This window comes from Rattus rattus, chromosome 3 (genome assembly GCF_011064425.1).
Source record: "Rattus rattus isolate New Zealand chromosome 3, Rrattus_CSIRO_v1, whole genome shotgun sequence".
In the NCBI taxonomy this organism is placed as follows: Eukaryota; Metazoa; Chordata; class Mammalia; order Rodentia; family Muridae; genus Rattus; species Rattus rattus.
In genome coordinates this window covers 37661696-37678417 of record NC_046156.1, presented here as the reverse complement: position 1 = coordinate 37678417, position 16722 = coordinate 37661696, and the positions used below count along the sequence as shown (strand labels likewise).

The following is a 16722-nucleotide window of genomic DNA, read 5'->3' as shown; positions in this document are numbered from 1 at the left end:
CCAGGGGAAGGGGAGGGCTCTAGGAAACAAGAAAAATAACTTCATTTGGATGGTGGTTTAACATCACCTAGGAACCTGTCAGCCACTTCTGTTAGGTAATCTAGACAGAGTGGATGCTTTTGCCCAAGGTCCTGGAGTGACCTAAGCCATCAACTAACCCAACTCAACACTGTGTGACATTGCCACCTGGTGGCCAAAATCTTTTGAATTTTCCTCGAATCTATTCATTACCTTCCACTCCTAGATTTTGGAAGTGAGTTGTAAAATATAAAGTGTTATTCAAATAATTCCATTTGCATTGTAGATATAGTATTTGATAGCTACACACTGGGTATTGGGGTGTGAAAGCTGACAAGTGAGAGGAGGCCTCCGCCTTCACAGAGATGACTTCATACCTGGGACAGTGTCAGGGAAGTGACTTGATTCAGGCAAAGAGATGTTTCACGAGCAATGAGTGCTGGGCAGGTGCACTAGATGACGTATGTTTTTATCTTTACAACTCAGTCTGAGAGTGGGGGCAGAGCAGAATGGGGAAGTTCCAGGGTGGAGTCTTTGGAAGCAGTATGGAAGGTTCTGGAAAGGTCAAGGCAAGGTCTAGGTGGTGGCTGAGATTGGAGTAACAGGATTGGAATGGAAGAGACCAAGGTGTTGGAGATTTTGCATTTAAGTTCTCTGGCAATGGATGGATTGAGAGAAGGGGGTAGGAATCAACGGTGACTCCCACGTCACTGATGCAGGAGCTGAAAACCTCTCAGAGCTGCTGTTAGTGTTTCTCACATCTGAGTCCATAATACTTTTTGGAGAACAGCAATTTCACAAACTCTAAGGTCTCAATCCCCAGATCTTGACCCTGTCTCTTTGCCCCAGAGGATACAGCGCAGCACGGAAGTCCTACAAGACCTCACGAACAGGAACATCTCCGACTACTTGGTAAAAACGTATCCTGCTCTCATAAGAAGCAGGTAGGTGACCCAGTCACACTCGTAATCTCAGCTGCCTAGACAACATCAACCATGCTGTCAGTTTCCTACTGTTGACTTGAGGGTGGCAGTTGAGTGTGATGGTCTCACAGCAGAAGAAATAACTGAGGTGTGTACCCACAAGGGGCAACTCAAGGCTAATTGTTTCGTTTCTTTCTCTGTTTAAGATAAGTAGCCAAAGTTTATCCCAGGCACTGTTGCAGGTGTCATACACACACACACACACACACACACACACACACACACACACACACACACACACACAAATGTGTTCAATAAGGAAGTCTTATATCTTATGGAGTTGAGAAAGATAAAGTTTGTAGGGGATGAGGAGAAGAGGAGGGAAGTTGAGGAGTAAACGTGGAGGAAGAGGGCTGGAGAGATGGCTCAGCATTAAGGGCAGTGGCTGCTCTTCCAGAGGACCAGGGTTCAATTCCTAGCAACTACATGGTGACTCATAACTGTTTGTAATTCCAGTTCCAGAAGATCTGCCCACCCCTCCCCCACACACAGACATACAAGCAGGTGAAGCACCAATGCACATTAAAAAAAGAAAGTCTTTAAGAAAAGTGGAGGAAGAAAGAAAGAGAGACCAAGGGAAAGACAAGGAACCGTGTCTGGGCCCCTGCCAGGTCAGGCACTAACTGGGGACAGCGGTTGTCACCCTCATTATTGCCTGTCACCGCCACCCTTGAACACATCCACAGGCACTTTGTTATCTAGAACTCTCAGCTCTGCAGCTGCTCTTATCAAGCCCAGCCCAGGCTGGAAGGCCGTCAGCAGCCCCTGTCACAACAGGCCAGTTAACAAAAGCCTCCCGCCAGAGAGGTCCTTAAGGAAGCACGATCTAGTCTCCACATGGTCTATGGTTCTCAAATGAAGCATACTGTCTAACAGCAAGAGTACTTACAGGTGCCATCCATACTTCTCCTTCTGCATAGGTGACAGATAGACCTAAAGGGCTGGAGAGCATAGCAGACGGTACAAGCAGCTGCCAGGAGGGCGGGGCCCAGCCAGAATCGAGCAGCAGAAAAGAGCACCCAAAAACCAAAGCGGAGGGCACGTTTATCCATGAACTCAATAAACAGCAGCCATTCCAAGCCTGGCTCCGTAGCAAACTCGCATTATGGAAATTCTGATGTTTTACTTAGTGATGGCTGGACGGTGGCAGTCCAGGGCCAGCTTGGACTCCAGCTACTAGAGTTTCCTTACCCGGTTATCTTACCTCCAAATGTCCAAAAGTCAGGGTCTTGACTGAATGCAAAGGAGTTAAGTTAGAACTCCTCCCTGGGATGCCAATGACTATTAGAATCTCTGTACACTCTAAAGGAGGAAGGGCTTCAGGCTTTACTCCACAGTGGCATGGTAGTTGGCCATGTTTTCTAGGTCCAGACTGGGTTCACTGGTCCAGCACGAGGCCTGACTAAAGGACTAGTCAGAAAGTCCAGCATGCAAAAGGCAACTGGGAGAGCCAGGGTTGGAGCATAACCATCCTCTGTCTGTGTAGGGCTCGCCTGGGGCTTCGGGCATGCCAGCTTCCACACCACTTGCTCAGATATCAGGAAATGCGGGAACATTCTGAGGACTGAGGTACCCCGATGACTAGAGCGAAAGTGTAATGCTAATGCTATTCTCATGGTAGTTCTTACATGATTTTGTTTTGGCTTTCAGCTTAAAGAGCAAATTCTGGGTCAATGAACAGAGGTAAGAAACTATTTGGGGGTGTTGAAATAGTTAATTTCTAGATGTGACTACAAGATCATTAAATCAGTTGATGCTGGGGGTGGGGGTGTTGGGATAATACGGTTTTATGAACTATGCAGCAATCTCATTATTTCTTTAGAGTTAAACATGTCAGGGCAGCGCTGACTAAGGCTGACAGATCAGCCATTTAGGGGGACCTGGGGAGCTCAGTTCAGTAGGTGGCACTCCTTCCTCAGAGTCAGTTTTACAGTGCCGACCTGAAAGGATTTCGAAATGCTGTGTTATGAGAGATCCTGCCTTTCCCATTAGACAGACACCAAAAACTTATGGTCCTGGAACTCCCCATATAGATCAAGCTGGCCTGGAACTCACAGAGATCCGCCTGTCTCTGCCTCTCAAGTGCTGGGATTAAAAGCATGCACCACCATGCCTGGCCAAAACAAAACACCTTAATTTTTTTTATGAGAAATTCAATTTTAAAGGATCTGACCCAGCTCTAGAATGTACCCTGTTCTTCGTGTATTCTGGAGGCGTGAGTGGTTTCAGAGGTTCAGAGAATCTTCCAGATGTGCTCCAGAAATGAGCTATCTCCCAGCCTTTCTCAAGAGCTGGCCTCTAGAAGGAGGCCTTCTGCATCTGGTTTCTGCTCTTGCAAAGCAATCCAGAGAGTCAGTGTGACCCATTAAAGTGCCAGTGGAGTTCCTCACAGAACTCAAGAAATGAGCACGGTACAAGGCTAGTACTGGCTGTTTTGTCTGGATAGCATCAAGACCACAAAAGTAAAATCCCGTTTTCAGAAATGTCCCCTACGGGGAACTGGAAATTGAGAGATAACAAATCAGAAAGTGGAGACAAAAGAACAGTTCAAAACCCTGAGAAATGATAACTTGTGTCTTGCTTTATCAGTCACTTGGGACTTAGAGTGGGCGGGGCTTAGTCACTAGTGGGTGGGGCTTGGCGTTGGTGTGGAACTTAGTCTTAGAGTGTGTGGGACTTAATTTTGTCTGTTGAAAAACTTGGTTTCCTCCTGCATCAGAGAGTTATAGGCCAATCATTAACAAAACAAACAAACAAACAAATTCAGACTGATGTTTTCATCTTTCTGACAGCCATAGAAAGGTAGCCACAAAGGTGGGGACCCAAGTTAAGAAAGACAAGAGTTCACAGGCAGTGGTGGCACATACCTTTAGTCCCAGCACCTGGGAGACAGAGGCAGGCAGATTTCTGTGAGTTCAAGACCAGCCTGCTTTACAGAGTGAGTTTCAGGAGCCAGAGCTACATAGAGAAACCCTGCCCCAATGCCCCCTCAAAAGAAAGAAAAAAAGAAAAAAAAAAAGAAAAAAGAAAAAAAAGAAAGAAAAAAAGAAAAAAAAAAAAAGAAAGAAAGAAAGAAAGAAAGGAGGAAAGAAAGGCAGACAGACAAAAGTTGAGGCGGAAGAGAGTTGGGCTGTCTAAACCAGGCATGGGACTAAGAGAGACAGAGAGAACAGAATGGTGATGTTGTATAGTGCCAGAAGTGTCTGCAAAGGACAGAGGAGACACTAAAGAGAGATCGTGTCAGGCCCACAATAAAGACAAGGAAGACACCAAAGGGCTAACCCAGTGAAAACGAGCAGGAATTAGCTAGATGTTTATAAAAGGGAAGAGTACCTTAAGAAAAGCCAACAGGCTGCCACAGCAAAGAGACTTGGAGATGGCCTGACACATGTAGTTTGACACAGATAGGACATGACTTTAAGGGAAAGTATGAAGAAGATGGAGTTACAACAAGATAAAGGTCCAGACACCATCTTGGCATAGAAGTGGGAAATAATTAAAAACCAGTTTAAGCTGGGTGGTCATGGCATGCACCTTTAATCCCAGCACTCAGGAAGCAGAGGCAGGTGGGTCTCTGTGAGTTTGAGGCCAGCCTGGTCTTCAGAGTGAGTTCCAGGACAGCCAGGGCTGCTACACAAAGAAACCTTGTTTCAAAAAAACAAAACAAAACACCAGCTTAAATCTGGATACAGTGGCCTTTATTTCTAGTTCCAGTAACTGGGAAGACAAGAGAGTTGCTTGAGTACATGGTACAAGGCTAACTTGAATAAAATAGCAAGACAGTCTCAAAATGTGAATTTGGGTCAACAGAACTGATATCAATAAAAATGCTGCTATTACTCAAAGCAATTTACAGATCAACACAATATCCATCAACATGCCAATGACCCCCATCGACATCCCAATTTTGGGGCTTCAGGAGTTGCCCCACAAACTGTAGGAACACCAATGTCCATCAGGCAGGGATGGTTTATTGAACCCAAAGACTGATGGACCAGGGGAACGGTTCAGGCTGGAGAGCTGAAAGCTGCCTGCTGGACATGTCTCAGGACCAACTTACAAAGGCTAAATCTGCAGAAACCACAGTGAGCTCATATGCAGATACATGGGGAGCTGTAGGCTGGTTGGTCCTTTTTTTGGTTCACGTTTCCTTAGTAATTTAGAGGTAACAGTTCGAGCTGACCCCTATCTTGCTTGGTCCTGAGTGCAGGCTGCAGCTGGTGAGGTTTTTAAGATTAGCAAACCTTATAACGTATAGAATATAGCAGAGAACGTGGTCAGCATGACCCTGCTCGGAGTCCAGTTATTTTTCTGTGTCAGTGACTGGTAGGCAGATTACAGCACTGATTGGCGATAGCTGGCAGGCATGGAGCAAAATGGTTAGAGCAGTGTTAGTGGGCAGGCCTCAACGCCGATGGTCTCCAGCAGCGTGCCAAAGACGACCTTCTTCACAGGAATTGGAAAACGCTGGTGTGATGGCTCAGAACGTTAAGGCCCTTGATACCAAGCCTGGCGACCCAAGTTCAACCCCCTGGATCCAGATTGTAAAACAGGGAACTGACTCTTGCCAGTTATCTTCTGACCGCCACATAAAGAAATAGAGAAACGACCCAAGACACACGCAGACGCACAAAATGATGCCGAGTAGCTAGAACAGCCATGTACAAAATGGGCAACGCTGATGATAGCACACACCTGGCTTCAGACTTTAGAGCATGGCATGCTGGCTCAGGTGTGTGTATATGCATGCATACTCGTGCACGTAATGATTAATAGAAAAGAGGCCATGGCTTCGAGAGTGAGGAGGGGCTTATGGGAGGTTTTTGGAGAGAGGAAATGGAAGAAGGAAATGGTGTCATTGTATTATAATCCCCCAAATAAAAGAAATTTAAAAAAAATAAATGCGTTGACCAACTGGGGTGAAATAGAGGACTTACCAATAAACCCACACAGTTACAGCGACTTGGTTCTTGACAATGGTGCCTACAAGTATACTGGAAAAAAGATTCCCTCTTTAATAGATGGTGCTGGGAGACCTAGTTATCCCCAGGCAGACAGCTGAAACCAGATCCTCCTTTCTCATGCTGTACAAAATTTAATTCAAAATGGTAACTTAATTCATGTTAAAGAATAGTTAGCACGTGTAGAAATATGTCTTAAGGTAAGTCCTGAAACTTCACAACTACTAAAGGGAAAGTACTTCGAGATATAAGCACAGGCAAAGAGGTTCTCGCACCTCAAGAAAGAAGGTTTCTCTGCAACAAAGAAAATGGCTACCACAGGGAAGATATACCCTTCCCAGCATGGAAGAAAATCTTTACCAGTGATTCATTCCACGAGGGACTAATACCCACAATATATAAAGAACCCATTAAATTAAATAACAAGAGAACAAATAAACTAATAAATGAATAAACAAAATGAACAGACCCTTCTTAAGAGAAATACACGTGGCTTAATAAATGCATGAAAGATGGGCAACATCCTTAGCTCCCAGAAGTCAAAACTGCACTGAAGTCCCATTTCTTCCCCCGTCGGAGGCTACCATGAAGAAGACAGAAGACTACTAACGCTGTTGAGGATACAGAGGGAAGAGGAACCCTTATACATCTGTGGGGATGTACATCCAGCCACTGTGGAAATCAGTGCAGAGATTCCTCCAAAGACAAGAGTAGAACCAGGTTCAACCTATACCACCCCTGACATATTTCCATAGGAACATGTGTTAACAACAGATGCATGCACACCCAGGTTTACTGCAGCCCTGGAGAACTATTGGGAGAATAGAGCGGGACAATGTTGTTTGATAACCAGGCAATTCCCTCACATCCACATCCCCTATGGAAGCTGAGATGGTGCTTACTGGGCATGAGCACCATGGTGGTGCTTACTGGGCATGAGTACCATGACGTTGGCAGCGTTGATAGTGTTGACAGCCGGCTTTCTCACTGCCTTGTAGGTATGGAGGAATTTCCATCGGAGGGAAGCTCCCTGACATCCCCATCAGCGGGGAAGCACTTGTGGGCTTCTTAAGTGACCTGGGCCAGATGATGAATGTGAGCGGGGTATGTAAAGACTTTTGGGATGAATTTTTGACTTGTTTAAATAGTAAGAGATGGAAATTATCTTAAGTACTACAGAAGGAGGGAAGGAGGAAAAAAAGACCTAAACCATTTGTTTGTTGCATTGTTCAAGGGTCCTGTCACCAGAGAGTCTTCCAGAGAGATGTTAGATTTCCTCAAACATCTCGAAACCAAAGACAACATTAAGGTACCTGACCTGAAGCTAAAAATTCCCGTGAGCTCATTATTTGACTGTTTTGCATCCTGTGTAGTTAAATTCCACGCCACCTGCTGAAGGGCAGAATGCTTGCTTGTCAAGTCCTTCCTCCCCCTCATGCGAGTTCATTTTGCCGCCGGTAACATTTCCCTTTAAACAGCCTGTTGGTGCCCCTTTCAGATGCCTGCATCCATCCAATCAGCCTGTCTCTGCCTGCTAGGTGTGGTTTAACAACAAGGGCTGGCATGCCCTGGTCAGCTTTCTGAACGTGGCTCACAACGCCATCTTGCGGGCCAGCCTGCCCAAGGACAGGGACCCGGAGGAATATGGAATCACCGTTATCAGCCAGCCTCTGAACCTGACCAAGGAGCAGCTCTCAGAGATCACAGTGTGAGCCGCTCTCAGCATCTTTCCCGACTTCTCTCTCGCTGGAAACCAAAGGGCGGTTTTCTTTGTCTCCTTAGCGCTGTGAGGTGCAGGGCTGGGTGGTAATGTTTAACTGGGTTCGTATGAATGTACCAGTTTCAAATGCTTCCTGTACCAAATTGCTTGGCTGTTCTTTCCCCTCTCCATTTATTTGGAAAGTAAACTTACACTTTATGGCCCTTCATTTTGGACCTTTGATAACAAGTTCCTCCTGAATTACTCTGGGAGCCCTCCCAGCACACAAAGAACATGCCAGGACCTGGAGGGTTCACTGAGGCTCCTTTATGACCCTGGTATGGTTCTAGATTCTGGTAATTTCTCTCAGATAGCCATACTTTGGGGCTGTTTGCTTTCCTCAAGATTGAGCGTGTATGTCTCAGCTTCAGGCAGGGAGAATGTTGATCTTGGCTGTGTTAAACCATTTGCTCTATTCGAGGCGTAAGGAGGAGGCCCTAGAAGAAGCATTTTGAAAGGGCAAACTTCTGGGAAGCTGTCGGAACCTCCTGGGGTTCAGGCAGGATTTAGTGTGTACCTACCCCCAAGCCTTCTGTATGGTTCCAGAGACCAATCTTATATAACTAGCCTCACATCCCTTGAGAGTCATGTGATCGTTCCCCTGGACATGTGATTTCATAAAACATATGCCTGTCTGTGTCTACAGGAAACTCGAGAGTCTGTAGAAAAATGCAGAGCTAAGAACAACTCAGGATTGCCACAGATGTTCATTTATGTCTCCCACAATATATAAGTAGAAATGTAATGAAAAGAAAGATTATCTAGAATATACTCATGAGTCCAAAAAGCAACCCACAAAACTATGCACTTAACCTTGATTAAGGCGGTTCTGGGGGATGATAAGCTTCAAGCTAGGGACACGGGTTTAAGGACACAGTGCGGTGTTGGATAAGTACTTCCCAGAGCCTGATGCAAACCTCCGAGTTTCTGACCCTCCCTATCTCTGGTCCTGCTGCAGGCTGACTACTTCCGTCGACGCCGTGGTTGCCATATGTGTGATTTTCGCCATGTCCTTCGTTCCAGCCAGCTTTGTCCTCTACCTGATCCAGGAGAGAGTGACGAAAGCCAAACATTTGCAGTTTATCAGTGGTGTGAGCCCCACCACCTACTGGGTGACCAACTTCCTTTGGGACATTGTGAGTGCCAGGCCTTCCCTAATTTCCAAGGGCCCAGAGCAGGATGAGCAGGGAGGGATTTCACGTTGTCTGGGCTGCTGGGGCAATGGTCTTGTGGCTGCTATCTCTTGACATCTTAAAAAGTCAACTGGGAACCAACCCTGAGAAGACCACTGAACACAGTAATAGCCACCGAGCAGATCTTCCTGCCAGTAGCATGGGTCTGAGCAGGTAATACTGAATATCCAACATTCCCTTCCTAGGTCCTGTCTCAACCTCTCTCCCCATCCCAAAGGGGAAGGTAGGACTCCCCTGTGATAGGATCACCAGGTAAATATAGGCTAACCACCAGCTCTGAATCTCAGGATAAACAATGAGCAACTCATTGTGTAAATATTGAGTATACTCCCACTTCAACAATTTAGATATGGTAGCATATCTATACTAAAAGGTATGGATTGTTTATCAGAAATTCAAATTTAATTGGCTATTCCATATTTTAATTTGCTGAATCTGGGAACACTACTCAGAAACCTTATTTTACTTCTTCAGAATAACCAGGCCTTTCAGTTACAGTAACAAAATGACATAGTCTTTCTGGGGTGAGATGGCTCAGCAGGTAAAGATACTTTGCAACGCAAACCTTATGACCTGAGTTCAATCCATGGAACCCATGTAAAGGCAGAGAAGTGCTCCAAAAAAGTGTTCTGTGCCTCTGTACACATATGTATCTGTGGTGTGTGTTATCCATCTGTCTTATTCAAGGTTTCTATTCCTGCACAAACATCACGACCAAGAAGCAAGTTGGGGAGGAAAGGGTTTATTCAGCTTACACTTCCACATTGCTGTTCATCACCAAAGGAAGTCAGGACTGGAACTCAAGCAGGTCAAGAAGCAGGAGCTGATGCAGAGGCCATGGAGGGATGTTTCTTACTGGCTTGCTTCCCCTGGCTTGCTCAGCTTGCTCTCTTATAGAACCCAGGACCACCAGCCCAGGGACAGCACCAGCCACAATGGGCTGGGTCCTCCCGCCTTGATCACTAGTTGAGAAAATGCCTTATAGCTGGATCTCATGGAGGCCTTTCCTCAAGGGAGGCTCCTTTCTCTTTGATAACTTCAGCTTGTGTCAAGTTGACACACAAAACCACCCAGTACACCATCCATCCATAACGTGCACATATATTCACACAACAATTGGGTTTTTTTTTCAATTGGTTTTTTTGTAGCTGACTTAGACACACCAGAAGAGGGCATTGGATCTCATTATAGATGGGTGTGAGCCACTATGTGGTTGCTGGGATTTGAACTCAGGACCTCTGGAAGAGCAGTCACTGTTCTCAACTGCTGAGCCATCTCTCCAGCCCAACAATTGTTTTAAGTGACCAGATCTTCACTGTTATCACATCAGCTACCATGTTAGGGAAAATTAAGAAAAAGAAATAATCAGATCAAGAGCAGGCAACAATCAAGTTTGGTGGGGCCAGAGAGAGATTAAAATGCTGTATGCGTTATTACAGACTGCAGGATCCAACGGAACTGTTAAGAGTCTAGTTATCATTGTGACACCAATCCATCTTTTCTTGTTGTCTTGAATAACAAGATCTTTGAGTCTTTTTGTTTTGTCTAATTTTGAAACAAGGTTCTCACTTCTGCAACCCTAGCTAGCTTGGACCTCAATATGTAGACCAGGTTGCAAAGTCACAGAGATCCACCTGCCTCTGCCACTCAAGTTCTGGGGTGAAAGGCGTGTGTTTCCCTATCAGGAATCTTGGTTTTATCTCAACATTACAAAAACTACACTTTGGCTCATGGAGACCAGCACCAGTGGCCCTCTCCCTGTGGGTTTTGCTAATGATGCTGACTCTAAAGGCCCTTGATGGCATGATTCATTTGACCTCACTCACCTTACTAGGTAGCCATCACTTAAAAATTCAAACTGGAAAACTTTACTAGCAGCTGGATTGCTTCTCTTTTCTTCTGCCTGAACGAAAGGACACCCCCTGGTGCATGGGGATCTCAAGAGCTATAAGCTTCTCTTTGGACTGCGATTTTTTTTAATACTTATTTTATTTATTATATATAAGTACACCGTAGATGTCTTCAGACACGCCAGAAGAGGGCATCAGATGGTTATGAGCCACCATGTGGTTGCTGGGATTTGAACTCAGTACCTCTGGAAGGTCAGTCAGTGCTCTTAGCCACTGAACCATCTCTCCAGCCCTGGACTGTGATTTGAACGGGAAAGATGTTGGGCTCATCTACCTTAAAAAGCTAACTGTTAAAAGTGTTGACTATTTTACTATTTTTAAATGTATTTTATTTTTATTTCATGTGTGTTTAGGTCTTTGAGGGTTTGCCTATGTGTATGCATGTACCACATGCATGCCTGGTGCATTCTTGATGCCCCAAAAGAGCATCAGATCCCCTGAAACTGGAGTTACAGTCAGTCGTTAACTGCTATATAGGTACTGTGGATCCAACATGGATCTTTTGCAAGAACAGCAAGTGCGCTCTACTATTGAGCTATTTTTTCAGCCCTGTTTTCACCATTTTAAAGGTGAGGTATATAACTTACACTTGGGACTAGCCTATGTATATATCTATGGACACACAGAGAGATCTGGGAGCCTGTAGGAAGGCATGGCTATAAGCAACGGGTGGACATCTTGGGTAGAAGTGGCACTGGCAGAGTAGTCAGCAGGCTATTTTTTCAAGGATCATAAGGTGTTGGCTACAGTATCGGCAGGCTTTCTGCCACCCTCGAGATTTATAGCTGGCTGTGACAGGGTCATTGTAACAGCCAAGCTCTGTGGTCTAGAGTGAAGGTACTCATTACTCATTAGTCAGCGGCAAGGAGAAGACACTGCACTCTGGGAGTCATTGTTGAACTAACAATTAATTGTTTGTATCGTACATTCAGCACACCTGTGTCCCTGTAAATTCCTGTCTTATATGTGTCATCTGTTGAAACGGTGTAATCCCACAGACGTGGCAAGTACAGTTTGAAGCCTGATGACTTAGCTGAAAGTATCTTCCTTCCCTCTTCCTTCCTTCCTTCTTTCCTTTCTTCCTCCCTTCTTTCCTTTTTTAAGAAGGAAGAAATTTACTGACTCTTTGTTCTAATGCTTCTTGGCATCTGCTGTTAGTCCTGTCCAGATCTCTCCATCCCGGAGGTATCACCTTGTCCTCAGTCCTTCTCCATGATTTTCAGCCCCTCTAGGGCTTGGAAGACACATTCTTAGAGCCTCTGCTGAAGTGGCTGGGCCTGACACCATGTCTATGACATCCTTTGGAGATCTTGGTCAAGGAGCCAGCTTCAGTGTTATCTCAGGTGTATGGGTGCTGCTCTGGGGAAGCAGCTGCTGTGGCGACCTCACCATAGAGGGCGAGCCCTTATGTTTGGCCAGCTTGACTGTGTCCTCCCAAGTGGGGACTCTCTGTTTCCCAGACCTTTTGAGGAAGGCTGCCAATGCCTGCTGCTTGACTTTTATACAATTCCAGACATCCTGCAGTCTCTAGGCTGCTAGCTAGGAGGAAAGGGTTGAAAGATGTTTTGTATGTGCATGTGTGTCTGTCTGTCTGTCTGTCTGTGTCCTCATTGTCTCTCTTTCACATACACATAGACACACCCCCCTATGGTGTGTACTTTTACAAACAAGAACATACCTCCATACCAACGCCTTGAACCAGGTCATGCTGTCTCTTTGTCTCCTTCAACCCAAGGCAGTTCCTGCTCCTCCCCTTGACATACATGACCTTGACCCACTGGAAGATTACAGGGCAGTTATTTGACAGGGTGTCCTCCAACTTGGGGTTACCTGAGGTTCCTCATGAGGCTTTGGTCCTTGGCAGCAGTGTCCGATGCAGAAGCTGGGCTCTCTTGCACCCCTCAGTTTGTATCTGATGTCCACTTGTCCTAGTTCTGAAGGCATTCACTTTGCCACTTACAAAGGTGTTTGCCCAGTTTCTCCACCACAAGAATTAATCTTTACTGCTTTATTATTAATGAGAACTTTAAGGGATACTTTGAAGATGTGCACTTAACTGATTTGTTAGCAAACCCTTTGTTCATATATGCAATCATAGCTCTTGTTAATTAGTGGATTCTAATATGATACGACTATTATTTAGTTTAATACAGAGACTCTCAATTGTGTGGCCAGTTGGCACTCCTTTAATAGGCCCTTTAGGCCCTATTGACTTGTGTCCCTTTTCCTGGAGTACCTCACTGCCTCTGGTTGTGCAGGAGACCCCAGGCTCACACTGCACCTCCCCTGGAGCCAGGCATTTTCCCAAGGGACCCTGGTTCACTTGAGTGGGAAGTAGATTTCATAAACTAAAGTCTGGACACCAGACTTGTTCATTTCCACCAAGATAGCACTGATTACAGGCCTTCTAAGTCGATAGAACCAGAGAAGACATTTGCATGCATACATACATAATTTTTTTTAGATCCAAATGATAAGATATAATTGCCCACCTAAACATACAAAACCCTATACACATCCATCCCTTAAGAACATTCATAACAACCTGTAAATACACAGAGTGGAATCTTAACGCCAGCTTCCATGTTCTCTCCGCCGTGGTTTCCCTCCCGTCTCCTCACATACATAATTTTACACCAGTCTTCTCTCTCTAGTCACTAACTGCAATGTTCACCTCTAACTCAAGTCTACTGCCAAAGAGTTCATGCTAGCTGTCTGACTTTTCATGCTCACAATTCTCTTCTCCAAGTAAGAAACTGGCTTTGCCACCCCCAATTATTTACCCAACTGAGTGATATATATACTTGTAGTAAGGGTTCCATCTCTGCTCTGGTCCCCTTTCATAGGAATACTCCTCTTTCCTTCCTGCTTGAGCAGTGTTCCATACTGACCAACTTCCTATACAGACACTTCTTCACCCCATGCTGTTATAGGTCAGAGTCTGAAATGGGTGCTCTTGGGTCCTTGGCTCCTTACTTAAGAACGAAATAGAAGCCTACACAGGGAATGGAGAGAGAGAGAGCTCAGTGGTTAAGAGCGCTTGCTGCTCTTGCAGAGGTTTTAGGCCCAGTTCTCTGTATCCACACAGTGGCTAACAACCATCTGTAACTCCACTTCCAGAGGATCTGATGCCCTGTTCGTGTTTGTCAGCAAACTGCATGCACATAGTGAGTGCAAAGGCATGCATTCAGGCAACAACACTCATGCATGTAAAATAAAAATGAGCAAATCTTAAGGATGAATTGACCGCAAAGTAGCAAAGAAACTTTATTTAAAGTATGCAATAGAACAGATTAGAAATACACTGTCAAGATTGGCAGCAGGTCAAATGAGTGAGGTCATCAAGGGCCCCAATTATTTCCTGGGGTTCAAGAGGAGGAAGAGCTTGTTTGCTAACAGGTGGAGTATAGAAGTTTCTGTTGTAACCAACTAGGATTGTATAAGTCTTCGCTTAATGTGCATGCCCCTCCTGGTTTTAATCCTATGCATGTCCAGCTGTACATAGGCATAAGATGGTGAATGGGGAATTTCCCCTGAAAGTTCATTTGAGGGTTCATTTTTGCTTTATTATCCCTGTACCCTAGCCAATCTAGGCTGCTCAGTATAGGTCCATAACCTGTAATTCCAAGGCAGTATTCCAGGAAGTACTGGAATTCGAGTAGGGCACATCAAAGGGTTGCTAAGAGGAGTAACATTTCCATTGCTTACCACAGGTGTGCACGCAACCTGATGAAGCCAGAGTCTTAAGTTGCTAACAAGTATTATTTGGAAATGGTTGTGTGTTTAGCCCAAGCCAAGTGGAGTCACAGGCTGCTAAGCTATTCCTTATGCTTGCCTGTCTCAACAGGGCTCTGGCACTCACTCCAGGTACCCTCTGTGCAGTGCCCTCCTTACCCTTACCAGGCTTTTACCCTGGTGGAGACCTAATCTTACCATGCCACCCAGCTCTCCAAGCCTGACCTAATGTCTTCAAAACTGCATTGTTTAGAAGAGTTACCCCTATCCATGTGAGCTTCTCAAAGACAAAAAGCTATATTTTAAGTTTTTCTAAATTCTGGAGACATGTTTAGAAAGAATAACCATCAGAACTTTATGACCAATTAGAGTAAGAGGGACCAAGAGAGTAAGAGAGCAGAGAGACGTTCATATACATCCTTTCTTCGGACACAGACTGGAGGTCTTTAAACGGGTAGAAAAGAGCTCACAGGAGAACTATGAACAGCTTGACCTATGCCTTACCTCTGTGTCAGTTGACCAAATCTATTTAGACAAATGGACTCAATCCACGTCCATAAGAGTTGAAGGAGCCTGGTCCCCAGGTCACAGAGGTTCAGAGTTTTACTGTCTCCTCTCTTCAAGATGAATTATGCTGTGAGTGCGGGACTGGTGGTGGGTATCTTCATTGGATTTCAAAAGAAAGCCTACACATCCACAGACAACCTCCCTGCGCTTGTCACTCTGCTCATGCTGTATGGGTAAGTCATCTGGGCCAGGGGAGGAGATATTATTTTCTGACAGCAAATGTGGGGTGTCTGGTAGTGGTAGCACATGCAGGTTTAGCCTCCAGATCAAGAAGCTTCTGTGATAGCTAATCAGAAATCTGCCTGGCTGACTTCAGCCATGTAAGTCTGAGTCCTAGTCCAACTAGGGATGAAGAGATCAATGCCACCTCGTCTGAATATTCTTCACTTCCAACTGTGGCCTTGACCGAAGTCTAGGACTCAGTCCCCACTTCCTCCCCAGCTCTGATTTCTATTCCCTCTGTGGGCAAGCTGCCCAGTGTAGAATTATCTGTGTGCAGTGGAAGATTCCAAGCCTTAGCACTGCCCCTAGGTCAGGCCAGAAGATGACACGGAAACTGAATCCAATCAGTTTATGGAGCACAGCATGCGGCCTTGTATCCCAGGCTACCAATTGCTATAGGTTTAACTGTGGCAAAGAATGCATTTATCTGGGCCGCAGACTCCTCACCTGTAAAAAAGGAAGGAATGATGCCTAGCTCTTCGTCATGTAGAGAGGGGAGTCACCAAAGCAATGGTCTCTGTCCTAGAACAGTGGTCTTCCTTATCTCTCTTGAGAGTGGACTCCGAAGCCAGCTTAACTGTGAACTATGAAATGAACCATGAAGATGAGCTTGGGACCTTCCGTTCTGTTTTACCTAGAGTAGAGCATTACTGTGGGTAGCCTCTGGGCTTTAGAGCTCAATGAAGTTCACACAAAGCTCTTCCTGCCCCATTCGCCCTTCATAAAACTCATGGTATGGTTAGGGCAGATACCACCAACTTGTTTTGAAGATATAGTACAGAGACCAAAGAATGGAATATTTTCTCTCTTTCCCTGGGACCCTGGCCAGTCCAAACATGTCCCCTCATATTTGGAGGCATGGCTGATGGGATGGAACTCTCTCCCTCTGATCTGTGTCATCTCTCACAGATGGGCAGTCATCCCAATGATGTATCCAGCGTCCTTCCTGTTTGACGTCCCCAGCACAGCCTATGTGGCTTTGTCTTGTGCTAACCTGTTCATCGGCATCAACAGCAGCGCAATCACATTTGTCCTGGAACTATTTGAGAATAACCGGGTGAGCAGAACATTCTTGGCTTCTTGGTTTTGTTGGTGGGATGTTCAAGCTGATATAGCAGTCCCCAGAGCCATGGAGAACACTGTATATGCAGATGCACATGCCCTGGTGAGCAGGGCTGTCTCCTCCACCCTCACTGGGCACTACTCCCTACTCTTTTTTTAAAATATTAATTAATTTATTAATTAATTTACCATATAGATCTCTTCAGACACACCAGAAGAGGGTGTCAGATCTCATCACAGATGGTTGTGAGCCACCACATGGTTGCTGGGAATTGAACTCAGGACCTCTGGAAAAGCAGTCAGTGCTCTTAA

At 45.4% G+C, this 16722-nt stretch overlaps 1 protein-coding gene across 1 annotated transcript in view; it reads left to right on the top strand.

Moving 5' to 3' along the window:
* Abca4 (ATP binding cassette subfamily A member 4) overlaps window positions 1–16722 on the top strand; it is a 133359-nt gene that overhangs the window by 95301 nt on the left and 21336 nt on the right. The window contains exons 31-38 of the mRNA XM_032896643.1: window positions 868–962; window positions 2652–2684; window positions 6961–7066; window positions 7197–7271; window positions 7501–7670; window positions 8680–8857; window positions 15184–15299; window positions 16258–16405. Coding sequence (XP_032752534.1) covers window positions 868–962; window positions 2652–2684; window positions 6961–7066; window positions 7197–7271; window positions 7501–7670; window positions 8680–8857; window positions 15184–15299; window positions 16258–16405 — 921 coding nt within the window. The remainder of the gene's footprint in view (window positions 1–867; window positions 963–2651; window positions 2685–6960; window positions 7067–7196; window positions 7272–7500; window positions 7671–8679; window positions 8858–15183; window positions 15300–16257; window positions 16406–16722) is intronic.